General features: G+C 37.4%; 1 protein-coding gene across 4 annotated transcripts in view; it reads left to right on the top strand.

Annotated features, from left to right (window-relative positions):
• Positions 1-14998, top strand: part of MAST4 (microtubule associated serine/threonine kinase family member 4) — a 279014-nt gene that overhangs the window by 241123 nt on the left and 22893 nt on the right. For all 4 annotated transcript variants that reach the window (XM_041470924.1, XM_041470925.1, XM_041470926.1 and 1 more), the window contains 5 exons: positions 1589-1656; positions 3982-4067; positions 12168-12376; positions 13119-13257; positions 14301-14433. In XM_041470924.1, coding sequence (XP_041326858.1) covers positions 1589-1656; positions 3982-4067; positions 12168-12376; positions 13119-13257; positions 14301-14433 — 635 coding nt within the window. The remainder of the gene's footprint in view (positions 1-1588; positions 1657-3981; positions 4068-12167; positions 12377-13118; positions 13258-14300; positions 14434-14998) is intronic.

The following is a 14998-nucleotide window of genomic DNA, read 5'->3' as shown; positions in this document are numbered from 1 at the left end:
CAGGCACTGCAAAATGGTTCCATAGCTCCCTGTTTTGAAAGCTGACTTTCGGTTCCATCCCATTAGTACCTACTGCTTGCAAATAATACGGATTTTTCAGATAGTGGTTATTTTGCAGAAGTTTTGTTTCAAAAAGGATTATTTTAATTTGTTATTTATGAAAGTAATCTCAGTTGAGAAGGCTGTCAAAGTATATTATTCCAGCTAGCTTGGTTCTCGCCCATACAATAAAGGTTTCATCAACACTTCTGTTCTAAAACCCCCGTGTTCACAAAATCGTGCCTTTTGACTGGAAAATCCACTTCAGGTTCAGCCTGTATAATTTTTCTTCTTCAAGATTTTGTCTGTTCTAGTGGGGATATTTTTCACTGTTTATTGACTTAGTTTTTGGAATATTTTTTAGCTTCTTTACCACTTGAAAGATCTGTTTGGATTTTGAAGTGACGTTCTAATTTTTTCTGTTTCTTACAGTTACCACATGTTTTGGTTTGTATAGTGGTTACAAATGAGAGTTACTCCTTAAATCTTTAGCTGCTCCAAAAGAAAATTACCTATGTGGTTAATTTGGTTTTAAAAATTGCAGTAAGTGTTGAAGAGCATTTCATTTGTAATAATAAATTTTTTTAAATAGGAAAATCCAATTTAGGTATTCTGTGTAAATATTCAGTTATATTTCATAGTCATAAATTCGGTTAACAGTCTTGAGATAGGAAACTATATCTTGCAGATTTTAGGTGGTCTTATTTCTGATTCCAAGCACGTAGTTGTGATAAAATTTGCATCTTTGGCTATGTAGGATATATAATTAAATATGTGTATGTTTGCTGGAGTCTTTTAGTGACTTGCTGTCCTGTTTGGCTTTTTTTACCCAGATGAATTCTTGGTTTCTACCTGCCCTGAAGAACAGGCTGCAGCATAGGTTGATAGTGGCAGGGACAATCTAATAAAGTTGTAGGCTTCTAAAATCTTATTTTCCCAGAGAATTCATCCGTGTTAGTGACTCTGTAAATTATAACCTTCCATGAAAATGGCTTTTAGCTTATTCTGATAGGCTTATCAGCATTTCTTTGTAGAAGAAGCAAACTATTTAGAGTCTGTCCTAAGTCTAAACTAGAAGCTTTTGCTTCTAGCACACAAAGGATGAAGCCTACTGTTAATGCCTCAGAGGCTGAAATCTTCAGGAGTTTTAGCAGATTAGTGCTGTCTTTCCCTTAGTGCTCAGTTTACACACAGCTCTTGGAATTCCCAGGTCTAAGCAGTAAAAACAGTACTACTTTTCATTGCTTCATGGCTAATCTTCATTGCTTCAGAGGAAGATTGTTACACAGGCACTGAATATCAACAAGTCTTTATTTCCTGAGTGGATTTTTTAATATATGTTGGAGGTGCCCTGAAAGTTATTTTTCAAGTGCTACTGGGGTTTTTGTTATTGTTGTTGTTTTTTGGTTTTGTTTTGTTCTTTATTTTTTAATTTTTTAAAAATTTCTTTTAAGTGTTTCAGAAAGATGTCACTTCTCACATTTTCTGTGCTTCATTTAGTTTTGTATTTTCCATAGTTTAAAATGAAGTTTTTAATTTTTCTTTCCAGAAATAGCTCAGCTAGCTAATTGTGACAGTGGGACAGCAGAAGCTCTGGAAGCAGATGAATCAATAAATGTAAGTTTCCCTCTTATGTTGCTGCTTTTGCTGAATGTGAACAAGGAAAATCTGTTGTGTTCCCCCAGCCCTGCCTGTTCTGGTTTCTCCTGGTGTGTGTGAACAGATTGAATAAACATTGGTTAATACTCACACTAAGTCTGTGAAGCTCTTCAGGCAGAAGGCTTTCAAAAGGTATAACCGATTCTACCTATTCTAACGATTCTGCCTATTTTCCTAGACATCTCAGTGTCTTCATCTTCCACAAAGTTAGTGTTTACTGTGTGGCAATAACTTTACCACAAAATCCACCACTGCTTTCTTTTTTTTCTATTCAGTCAATGTATTCCTTTTTCTTTCAGATGTATTGGTAAACTATTTAATAAAACAATGTATTTTAAAGAAATTTTAAAACAGTCTATTCACAGAGGCAACTAATGATCAAATTGAGAGATCTAAACAGATCCAGTGAAGAGACAAAGAAGAAATGAGTATGCTAGCAAGTAGCCTGAATTCAGAAAGTTAGTTTGGAAGCATTTGGAAAGGTTGTGTATCATTCTTCTGAATCTGAGTTCAAAAGCACTTCCTACAGCAGTGTGTATCTTACAGTAGTATTTTGTTAGGTGTTTGCTCAGGATAACAAAGGAAAAGCAAGTTGGACACATTGATTATGAGCTAAAATGCGATCATTTTAAACTCTTACTTTTATAAGTTGGTTTTTACACCTTGGATTTCAGTCAACAGAGTAGATGAAGTTCCTACAATTTAGTCTTGATTTTCAGTGCAAGTGGATAGCAAAAACAAGAGCAGTTTTAGGGGATGTCTAGGTAATTCAGTGGTACTTAAAAAGTTTTTACAAATGTTAACAGGCATGGATTATCTGTTCTAATACATAGCAGAAAAAACATCGTTCTCTGGTACGTGTCATAGTGGGATATTTTCTAATATTTGACAAAGTGCCACTTATGAAGGATTCTGTAATTGATAAAGAAGGTATTTCTTCTGCTTTCATTTGTCTGCATTTGAAATACTTTATTAGACCTGAGCAGCATTTACTGACAAATTGGAGAAAGGACAGAGTAACTAGAAGGCTTAAAGGAGTGCCAAAGTACTTAACTGAATCTAAGGTGAAAAGTGACTTAGCAATTGCTAAGCAGTTGAAATTGTGAAGTTATTTGTGTTGTGCAAATGCTGAAGAAATTCAGAAAGGGTAATGTGGTATAATAAAGGAATGTAAATAGGGGAGATGATGAAATCAGTAAAGAGAACTATAGAGAGAATATTTGGAAACATCTCAAAATGTAGCTGTGGAATAAACACACATGGGGAGTGACAGAAAGCATAACTTTCAAGTACAGGACTGCTCACAATCATCATAAATAGCAATTAGGAAGAATCCTGTACTGGCAGACAAGTGGGCTGAACAATTTAGTAGGTGCTCTCTGTCACTTCGTGTGTAGTTAATTATATTAGCATTTCACTAGTCTTGCACTGAATTTTTTTTAGCAAGCATTTCATTGAAAATGTTTAAACCAGCTCTACTTTCAACTTCCAACTGTTACTAAACTGCCTGGGTAAGGATCGTGCGATTTCTTGGTGATTCAAAAGACATTTGAAAAAAATCTTGTGAGTTTGGAAGTCTGCATTTGCAGTCCCGTGCCTTCATCTTTTCCCCCTGAATCCCAATTCTAGTTCACACATCTTCAAGATTAATTAAAAATTCAAACTAGAGAAAAGGTTTTGCAGTACTCAGGGCAACTTGGTTTTGAAAAAGTTCTGACAAAGAAGTAAATGAAAATGACCTCTTTAGGGGTAGAACTAATGTGTTTTTATTTTCCATCTTTTTCTCTTTCATTTTGTCTCTTTTCACCATCCTCCCTGTTATATCCCACTGTATCCTAACATTAGTTTGAAGTGTGCTCAGTTTATTTGAGTGAATAAGGGCTCATCAACAGTTTGTTGCTACCAACTGTAATACAAAAGTCAGTTTTACTAGAAGGGGAAGGCAGTGTCTAACGAGTGCCATGTGGAATTCACAAAAGTCCATGACTCAAGATAAGAATTGCCAGTAACTACTTTACCAGAAGCCTTTGTGAATGTAACCTGTGCATGGAGAGAAGTGGACAGTTTGCTGCAGTGCAGCAGATACCTGTTTGATGAAAAAGCAGCTCTGTTTCAGGAGGTCCCTCTCCATATTGACTATGTGGCTGGCTGCCCAGAATTTTTACCTGGTTCATCAGTGTGACAGCCTGGTGATAGTTGGTTTTTTGTTTGGGTTTTCCCCCACCCGATTTTGGAAAAAAAGCATTGTATTAACTTTGTTCATTCTCATATCTTACTTTGAAGAGCTCTAATACCTCGCTGAAGCTGCAGAGGAAACCTCGGGAAAGTGATTTTGAAACAATTAAACTGATTAGTAATGGAGCTTATGGGTGAGTAATCTCTGACTGTGATAGCTCTTTTGCATTTTAGTTTTGCTTAATTTCCTATTATTTCTTATTTCAGAGGTCTTCATGTGAGGGAGTGAGTTTGCACCATGCTTTTTTCATTTAGCATTCTTGTTTTGTACTAGTGTTTTAAATTGACAAGGTTTTGGGAAGTTTGCTAGACAATAATGAATTACTCTGCTGCAGTAAATTAAAGTACTGAATAGCACATCAGCAAGATTTTTCAGAATCACATAGCATGCCAGAGATGAAATGTGAATAAATCAAAGGGCAGATTTATGCTCACCTTTATAATACTGTGTTTATGCAGATGTGAGAGAGAATTATATGTCATCTGTAGGGAGACAGATTGATAAAAATGAGTACTTACTTGACCTATAAGTATCATTGCAATAGAAACTAATTTCCTGAAGTAGGGTAGCAACGTTTTGTTACTTTGTGGATACTATTCTAGCTTTCAAATTTTAACCAATTAGCTTTAAAAGAAATTGCTATTTCTTGGTTTGTTTCTGGATACTTGGAAAGTGCACAGCTTACTGCCTTGTGATATGTAAGTCATCTGAAGATACTCTAGAAGACCAAGAGAAAATTCTGGGTCTCTAAATGAATACATAATATTTTCTGGAAGTACTTGGAAGTACTGTGCAGTGGTGGTGTCTGTCTTCAGTCCCCTTTCAGATCCTGTACTATTGGTTAGATCCTTGTTTGGCTCCTTCTCTGCACTGAAATGTGTCAAGACAGGAGCTGTTTTCTGTAACCTGCAGGAACAAGAGGGATGTAAACTGACTCAAAAAAGAGAGGTTTGCATTTTGAGGTGAGCAGCCCATTGCTAAATGAGCCAATGTCACAGCCTGGCAGAGGAGGAGGGTGATGCTTTCCAGCACAGACCCCATTAGACTGACTGCTTGAGGTGGGAAGTGGCAGCGAGCTGCTAGGACTGAGCACTCTGTGAAGGCATCTTTGACATAGGACAAGAAGCACCTGCAGTCTACCCACTGGAGTTTTGTGGGCTTGCTGAATGGCCTGAGGCTGCTGGACTCTCTCTGATGAAATTTGGTTAAAGGTAGCCATGATTTCTGTAACAGGAGGCTTTTGCCTAGACTGTTGGCCATAGTCGCTTGTATGGAGGCCACTTGTGTCCAAGGCATTTTTTCATAACTCAGCAAAAGTCCCAAGCAAAATAGTATAATCTGCATTAAAATTATATAAATATTCAAATACAATTTCTCACTAGTCAAGCTTTGCTCAATTAATTTTCTCAGAACTTCTTTGCAGGCAAACTTGCTGCTTACCATATTTCACCTTTCCCAGTTACCCCTGGCAGCAGTTATCTCAAAAGCCTGCCTCTCAGCAGTTAGCAGGAAATGCTACTCCCCTCCCTGGCTGCACTCCTTTCTCCTTCCCTTGGCAGATGTTAAGTCCCCTTCATTCCTCCCTTGGTCTCTTTTCTCAATGGAAGATAAAATAAACTGTGTGGGGTAGGCCCTTGTTGGAGAAAGGTTCAGTGACTCTTGGCCCCTCTTTCTCAGTTCCGAGCAGTTTTCAGATGCTGAGGGATGGGGAGAGGAAGGAGCAGCTGCAGCTCAGCATACAGCATTCAGCAGAGTGAGGCCTGGCACCTGAAGACAGAGGTTCAGTAGACCTACGTGTTCCTCTTGCTCCATAGGTGTTACAGCCAGAAAGAAGCCAAAGAGCCATTAAGAAATACAGACTGGAAACAGCTGTTCACCTGAAACCAAAAAGGGACAAAAAGGGATCTGCAAAGATAGAAAAGAACAGATGAAAAGCCATGGTCTTCTGTGGAGCACATTTGCTTTCTTTTCTTCATGTTTATGGCAGGGAAAATCAAGGCTTATTGATTATCATATAAATGTCAATAATACACAAAATTGGCAATGCAGTGCTGTGAAAATTGGATGAGACCATGGCAAATATTTGAAGAAAAGAAAGGTGCTAGAGAATAACCAGCTTGGAGCATATCCAGATTCCTCATCAATCATTCTTTTCATTAGCAAGTGTAAAAACAGGGGTAGGCTGCCAGGTCATAATGCTGTAGTATTAGAGGAAATTGAAAAGCTCATCACTTTAGTAGAGCAATATTACTTCAATCTTTGAGGAAGTAATAACAAAGTAGATTTTGTTGGTTTTCATTTTTATTTTAAATGATTACTTAGAAGAAAAATCAAAAATGAGAAAACAGCCTGTAGTGGGTTGACTCTGGCTGGATTCCTGGCATCTGCCAAAGCTACTCTGGCACTCTCCTCAACTCGACATGGGAGAGGAGATGCAAGGAAGGGTTCATGGGTTGAGATTAAGACTGGGAAAGATCAGTCATTAAATATCATTATGGGCAAAATGGGAATTGGGAATATTAATTAAATTTATTGCCAACAAAATGAGAGCAGAATAATGAGAAGTACAACAAGACCTTAAAAAAAAAAAACACTACTCCATCCTTCTCAGCTCTGCCTCCTTCCCCCAGCACTGCAGGGACACATGAAATGGGGATTATGGTGAGTTCATCACATGTTGTTCCTGCTGCTGCTTAGGGAGAAGAGTCCTTCCTCTGCTTGTGTGGGGTCCTTCCCATGGGAGACACTTCTTCATGAATTTCTTCAGTGTGAGTCCATCCCATGAGCAGCAGCCTTCCCCAGAGTGTTGCAGCATGAGTCACTCTTCCATGGGGTGCAGTTCTTGAGGCATTACCATCCCTGCTCTGTGGGCCCCTGCCGGGGTCACAAATTCTACCAGGAAACCTGCTCCACTGCGGGCCCCTGTAGTCCTTCCACTACCAAAACCTTGCTATACAAACCCAGTACATGGAGAGGGAAAGGAACACAGTGAAATGTGAGACAATAAACTTGTAAAAGTGTTCACTCACTTCTAAAAATTATTTTAGCACCTGTACAATATTGTAAATTGAGGAGACTTGTGCTCCTAAGTTCTCTAGGATACGATATTTTTAAAACTATCTGTGTGCTTGAAAATCTCTACTCTGTCATACAGGCTGTAAAATCAACAGACCATTTTTCTAGCTTTGTTGAAATAGGGTTTTCTTTTTGCTCTTGGCAACAATACAGTTGATGGTTTATTTACTCAAAAGTTATGGTCAAGTTTAAAGGAAAACACATCAAGATAACCTATATGCTGTGTAACCCAACTATGAAATGGAGTGTAATAAATTAGGAATACCTATTTCTTGTGAATATAAAGCAAGAACTATCCTGAAGGCATTTATTGTAGTTTATTTACAAGTACAAGTAGCTGAAACAAGACTTATTGTTGTTGTGCTACAACAATTGTATTTTCCCTCCTATGTGTTTCCAGGCCATTAATTTTTTTAAATAATCTAAGTATGTGTGAATTCTGCCTGTGCTTCCTTGATTCATTCTCTAAAATATGTCAGTGTGCTTCCTTGATTCATTCTCTAAAATATGTCAGTGGGCATATTTTGTGCTCTGACTTACTAAAGCTGCAGTATGTTGTTGTAACATCTTATTTATTTTGAGGCTATAACGGAGGGCTAAAATCTGAACTAATTAAAGAAAACCCTATAACATTCTTTTCCTTTGCTGTGGTGTTTTTGCCTTTATCAGTGAATTGGAAAGCTTTGATTACTTGACAAGGGTAATTGTTGGTCTTGGCATGTTATAGCAGAAGTTTGTCAGATATGTTAAATTTGATGAGTTTAAATAAAAACTATTGGTTTTGTGAAGGGTTGAGTAAGTATCTTAGCAGTTCTCTGCTTTTAATTGATTGGGTAAACTCATCTGTAGTACAATCAAATGACAGTATAGTACATGAGGTGTAGTAGATGAGGCTTTTGGGAATGGCTGGGAATATACAAGAAGTTAAACAAGCTGTGAATCAGTAAATGTGTAGGATTCTGGCCAAGTCATTAATGGCTTCACAAGCTGTCTATCTGACTTTCTTCAGCCAGACAAAACTCATATTTCCCGAATTTTAAATTTTTACTACACTCACAACATCATTTTTTTCCACATTCCAGCTTGTGAGAGGTAACAGGTAGTTAGTGTTCTTCTCTTCAGGTTAGCATCAGCCTGGGTCCATGAAATAATTCAACAAAATAAAAATTACATTTTATTTCAGGGAAGCAAGTGATGTTACTTCAATATCTCTTCAATGTATGACTGTTATCAGTTTAAAGCAAATGCATGATACCACTTTTGCTTCGCTCTGGAATGCTTTTATTTTTGCTGGGATGGTAATGTCAGTGTGTGACTAACATACTGGCTAATGGTGTTGCTTGATAAATTAAAAAACTTGGAAGCAGTGTATCTTGAGCAGATGCAGTATGTAATTGTGAGTAGTGCTTCTGTCCCTTCTCCACTCTGTTGATAGTACTTGCTCATGTCTAGTTATGTTTAGAGCAGGATTAAGAAAGTTATCAGCTGTAGAATAAAACCCCATCAGTCAGGTTAATTCATCATCAGCCTCGGCCACTGGTTCAGAAGTGGAAGGGGACAGGTGGAAGTGTGACTTTCTAGGTTAACTAAAATAGCATAAGACAGTTTACTCATCAGAATTTTGGACTGCAGTTTCATTACTTTGAATCTGTGTTCACTAGCTGCCGTAAAGATAGAAGGCATTGATGCTGTTAGGTATGGAGAGGTGGTTTTATTACTCAAAATTGATGACATATTAGAGCAGCTAGCACTAATGCCAGTTGTGAGAGAAGGATCAAAGCATCATGTTCTCTTTGTCATATGGCCAGCTTCTCATTTCCTTCTAGGCAGACTAGGATAAGTCTGAAATATTGCAAGGATAAGGCTGGGATACATTGTCTGAGAGTTGCAGCGCTTTAGGTAGCATTTCCTCCTGCCCCCAAATAACTCTGATCCTGTCACAGGCATTGCTTTGTTAGGAGGTGGTGCAGTGCTGCTTTCCAATTCTGATCTTAAATAACTATATATGAACTTTATCAAATAATATAAACCACAGCCTACAAGTAGCTTCTCTTCACTGGAGGCAACATGAGACATAATTCCAGGGTGGAACAGAATTTAGCAGTCTCTTCTTAGGAAATTGCTGGTAAAAATGAAACAAAGTTCCTGGTCAGCAGGTATAATTTTTAAGCAGTAGGTACAGTACCTGTGTCTCCATAAGGAGTTCAGGTTCTTCTGACAGATTAAAAAATAGTGTCAGCTATATTAGCCTTAAGCACTGAATGTAGACTGGGTTATAAAATAGCTCTAAAAGTTGGAGTTATTGAAGAGCTGTAAACTAGGCCTGAAACCGGTCTATCTGGATTTTGGGGTTTTTTTTGGTAATTAGAAATTTTTCGATTTAGAGAAAAAACAGGAATAATGACTGTAAGATTGGAGTGATAGATGGCATGATATTTAAGTTGGACTACTTCAGGAACCCAGTTAAATATTTTAGCTTGTTTTTGTCATCTTACCACTTTCGTAGTGTTTTATAGTTGTACCTAACTACAGTTATTATAGAGACAGATTTTCAAACTGAGATTTATGTTGAAAGTGAAATAAGGTAATGTTTGGACACTGCTAAATGAATGTTCTTTATTCTTTATGAATGTTCTTTATTTCTTTTGAAAACAAAGCTTTTTTGCTGTGTTGAGCTACAACATCAGTAAAATAACAGAGCACTTGCATACGTGTTGAAATTTACACAGTGAAATCAGAGGATGATTTGGAAACTCTTGTTGCTGTTACGAAAGTAGAAAGCTGAGGGAAGATAGGAAATCAAATTCTTTGTTTGAAACAACAAGAGGATGCAACAGTACCATTCTGGTTGTGGCTTTGCAGGGCAAAAGGGCATGCCACTGTCAATCAGTCAATTAACAGGACAGTCTGGGTGCTGTCCCTGCGCTGCTTTTGTGTCACAGAACCCTTAAATTTGAAATTGTCTTTATAATATACTGAAGATCATGGGCAGCATTTAATGATCAATATGCTGCTGACCAGGGTATAGTTTGCTTCATAAGGTGTAAATGTTTGCTGAGGTTACTGTGACCAGAGGATGTGAGGGATGTTAGACATTTTTGTGTGCTGAAGATCATTTGGAAGCACTTTGTATAGCATAAACAGTGTGTGCATGTGTAAAAGCAGGAGAGACTATTGCGTTGCAGTTGTCCCATGAGTCTGGTACATTTCAGCTAAACAGCTTTTTTTCTGAGAAACAACAGAATCCTAGTGGAAAGTTACCTTCTTGTGACTGTAAGACTGAAGATGCAGTTTAGACAGCTGGGAAAATATAGCAACATGTACCAGATATTTACAGGACTAGATAGTCCTTGGAACTTACTCTTAAATAATTTTAAAATATATTAGTGATGATCTTGCAGAAATGTATGATCTGAAAGGAGGATTTGTTAAGATGTTGTAATAATACGCTGTAGTTTCTGTTCACCTTTTAAGAGGCCATCTTGCACACTGTCCGATTTGAAACTCTAGGGGAATATTTGTGACTAGTTTTTTTTTTAAGAATGGAGACTTCAAGCAATAATTTTCTACATGCCAGGAATGCAGAGAGGGACTGAAACAGGTAAAAGAAAAGATATTGTAGGAGATTATGAAACTGACCAGAGAAAGCAACAAATGAGAGATGAAAACCAGAATGCAAGGGAAAGAAAAGCATGGGAGAGGCTTGCAAGAGTAAGAGTTGGAGAGAGAAGTGAATATGAGGGGAGCAGTAGGAACAGTTGCAGGACACAAGGCATGAAGTCAGCAGGGAGGAGTACTGGAGATGAATAACTCAGTCTGTATTCCAGCCTGGGAGGGGCAGAAGGGAGTGAGACTTAGTAGACTGAGGCACAGAGGGTGGGGTTTGTCATGGGTTTTGCCCAAGGTAGTTTTTACCTACTTTCATGATTGTGTAATGTCTTTTACCTGCCCCATGCTCAGACAAGAATGAGGGATTAGTAAAAGCTTTTGGAATCAGTAAGAGAAACCGTGCTGTCTAGAAAGTTTTCCTTCACAAAGGAAAGGAGAAGTCATAATTTTTTCAGTGCCTAAAACTTCGGTAGCTGTGTGAAGATCTTTATAGAAATAGTAAGGCAAGTGTTACTTTTTGTGTTTATATGAATAATTCTATGCTGATAGTTGGACCTCATGGGGATAATTAATTGAATTTTTAAAACTTCACAATTGAATCCCATTTCTTTGGCCTTCCCCCCTCTATTTTCTCCTTTAAGTACTTTCTTTCCATAAACACTGTGATAATTTTATACTGGAAATTGTATAAACATTAAATGCTATAAAGTAGATTTCAAGCAAGGCAAAAATGTTCAGGATTTGCCTCATGGGCTTTAGAGAAGTGCAGCTGTAGAATCCTTCTGAGTGTTTCACAGCAGGGTAATACCTTCTCCTTAGACCTGAAAGACAGAAGAGTTGCCCAAGTGGAGTTTCCTTTTCTCTGCTTTCTTCACTGCATTGACTTTACCTAACCAAATACACAGCACCCCAGTGGAAGTTCTGCAAGTCAAGATACACCACAGCCCCACACTACCATTTAGTTAATGCAGTGATCTTTGTTTTGGGTTACCTACTGGTGACCTTCCTCTGATACGGATCAGTACTGATGTCAGGGACTGAACAAGAATGGGAGATGTTGCACCTGCTGATGAGGAGCCACCCCTTCGTGCAAGTTCTAAGCAACCTTCATGAGAGACCTGAGATAAGTTTTAAAATTTCCCGGACTGAGTCATCATTTCTCTTCAGCACACCTACAGAATACACATTTATCACAATGATTTATAACACTGTGGCACAGCTGGATTTTGTATGTAATCCTTTGTTGATGGGAATGCCTGAAATCTGCCTGGGCTAAAAACATTTGCTATTATATCTGCTGTTGTATTTGCTGTTGGCTGGGAGGGAGAGGGAAGGGCAGAAGAGTTGTTCGTTTTAGTTTGAGTACTCGTTTGTAAACAAAATGAGATTTGTAACCATTCTTTAATGTGAAAGACTAGGTTAAATTGAGAACAAGTCTTTTTTATAATATATATATAGTTTTAAAAAATTGAGTGAAAAATGTATTTTCAAATGCATTTTTAGTAGTTAGTCATACTTCCTTCTTTTTCTCTCCATTCAAACTTTTCAGTGCGGTTTATTTTGTGAGACACAAAGAAACCAGACAAAGATTTGCCATGAAGAAAATTAATAAGCAGAATCTCATCCTCCGAAACCAGATCCAACAGGCCTTCGTTGAGCGTGATATCCTGACATTTGCAGAAAATCCATTTGTTGTCAGCATGTATTGCTCCTTTGAAACAAGACGTCATTTATGCATGGTCATGGAATATGTAGAAGGTAAAATTGCTCTTCTGTTTTACAGAAGAAGAAGAGAATTTCCTTACACCACAAAAGAAAAATAACCCATATGGTACTTGAATTACAAGGGGCCCCCTGTGTGTCCTCCATACTCTGGCAATTCAGATTTAGGAACCAGATCCAACAGCAAGGTGGTTCTTTTTTTTCACCAGTCATTATCTCATGGTGAACAGCTTGTAAAACACTTGTGTTCCAGCTGTAATGGGAAATAACTGCTCTTAGAGTAAGTTCCTTATAGATTGTAATTTAAAATGTACTAGCATTCAAAGTTCATGTGAAAATGTTTGCTTTCTGGAGCTGTAGATTTCATTAGCAAGTGTTGGGGGATTTGTAGTAGTTATTTTTACAAAGAAAGAAGAAAGTGGAAACATTTTGCAAAGGTGCTAATGTGCAAGGAGAACAGTGGACAGAAGCAGTACCGAAGGGATCCTGAGGTATGGTTATGTGGGCTTCCACCACTCCCTATCCCCCCAGTTTATTTGTTTTCTCCGTAGGTAGCAGTATGTTATTGATTCTCAGCTGAATCCTTGTAGTGCTCTCTCCCAGCTTCTCACTACTTCCAGTAGAGTAGCTGTGGGGCTTTCAAGTTTGGTTGACTCATCTGACTGGAAAATAAAATCTTACGACTGCAGTTTTTGTTCCTTTTAACGCCATATGTGGTTTATACTGATACACCTCAGAATTTATAGAGTCGTCTGGAACATTTGTACTGTTTCCACAGGTGGAGACTGTGCTACTTTGATGAAGAATATGGGTCCCTTACCTGTAGACATGGCAAGGATGTACTTTGCAGAGACTGTCCTGGCCTTGGAATACCTTCATAATTATGGAATTGTACACAGGGATTTGAAACCTGACAAGTATGTATATAGAATATCACTGAAAGAGGAGTTTGAAATTGTTAGATAAGATATAAAAGGTTTAAACTTGCTTAGAATTATTTTTTTATTGTATATGTTATGTAGATTCACAGTTCCTTCATAATATTTGAATTTTCGTTACTTGTGGTTACAGAGAATGCATTTTTTTTTTCCAAAAGAGCTGTTAAGAATGTTCTGTGTTTTAAGATGGAAGAGGCTATCACAGTAGCTAAAAAGAAAAAGGTACTTATTCTTCTTGTTAGAATGAAGGGAAACACATTCTAGCAATTAGGAATTTTTTTTTTCAAAATGTACTTACATCACTGATACAAAATATCATCAACATGCAGGTATTTGCGTGTTTGAAGAGAAAATTTACCAACAGCAGAAATATCTCCCGTTGCTTGGGTTTTGGGGTTACTTTGTTTTTTGAGGGGTTAGGGTTTTCAGTTTCAATATTTAAAAGTACAGTGTTGCTCCTATACAAGTAACTTGACATTTCAGCAAGCAGCTTAAATACAAAGTATGGCCCTTGCAAATTCATTAATCTTGTTTCTGTTTCACAATTAAAAAAAAAATAATTGAAGTCATGGGTGTTGACTGACAATAGCTTCATAGCAGGAAGTATTAGTTAGTATAGTATATAGAGTATAGATATTACTAACTTAATACCATGAGGTTTTTTCCAAATGCATGACTGACCCAGCTTGTTACAGATGGAAAATACTCACCTCACTTCAGAAATGACATGTATTCCATTTTAGGTCTTTCACATGATAACTGCTTCTTCAAAACTTTAAGCACTCAGCTCTGAAGACTTCTGTTGGACATGAAAAGTTTATTTCTGATAGTAACAAATGTAGGACTTAGATTTTTAACCTGTTCACTCTTTACCAGTTAAAGTACTTTATAAGTTGTGTTTATAATTCCACAGTGCTAATGAAACATTTTCCTCTGAGTATTATAATTGTAATAATAATAACAATGAGAAGCACATGATGTTGAATTATATCACAGTGACTTAAAAACTTTCTGGATTTCAGTCTGTTGGTAACATCCATGGGCCATATAAAGCTTACAGACTTCGGCCTGTCAAAAGTGGGGCTAATGAGTTTGACTACCAATCTGTACGAGGGACACATTGAGAAGGATGCCAGAGAATTCCTCGACAAACAAGTAAGAAACAGACTTTTTCATTTCTACACTGAGTGTTCACGTGAAGTAATATTTTGCCACCAGAGCATACTGTAATACTGAATAAACCATAGTTATTTCTGTATTGGTGTTCCAATTTAGTATGTCAGGTACTTTAACTGGTGCCCTGAAGATTTTTCTGGGCTTTTTCCTTTTTACATTAAGATCTATTAGTAAGATAAACAGCCTAATTCTGTGCAAGTGAATCTGTGAGAGAGACAAATGGAGAACTGTTTTATAAAGAATCTAGAAGTCTCAGCAGAGTACTTGTGGAGCTCATCATGCTTTGTACAACCAAGGGTGCTAAAATCTGTGCTATGGCCCATTTCCCTTTAAGCATGCCTCATTACCATCACTCACAATCTTTTCACTGTAAAAGTTACTTAAGATAAAACCATCACAACTTTCATATAAGGATAACAATGTTTAAGTTAAGTAAGCTACTTGCCATGATGGACTCCTGTGTACAAAGCACAAACTGTCCTTTGCATGACAGATGCACAAATAATAATTATGATGCCTCTTAATGTAGGTTGTTTTAAAAACA

This window comes from Pyrgilauda ruficollis, unplaced genomic scaffold (genome assembly GCF_017590135.1).
Source record: "Pyrgilauda ruficollis isolate IOZ18807 unplaced genomic scaffold, ASM1759013v1 scaffold25, whole genome shotgun sequence".
NCBI classification, from domain to species: Eukaryota; Metazoa; Chordata; class Aves; order Passeriformes; family Passeridae; genus Pyrgilauda; species Pyrgilauda ruficollis.
This window is presented reverse-complemented; position numbering and strand designations above follow the sequence as displayed.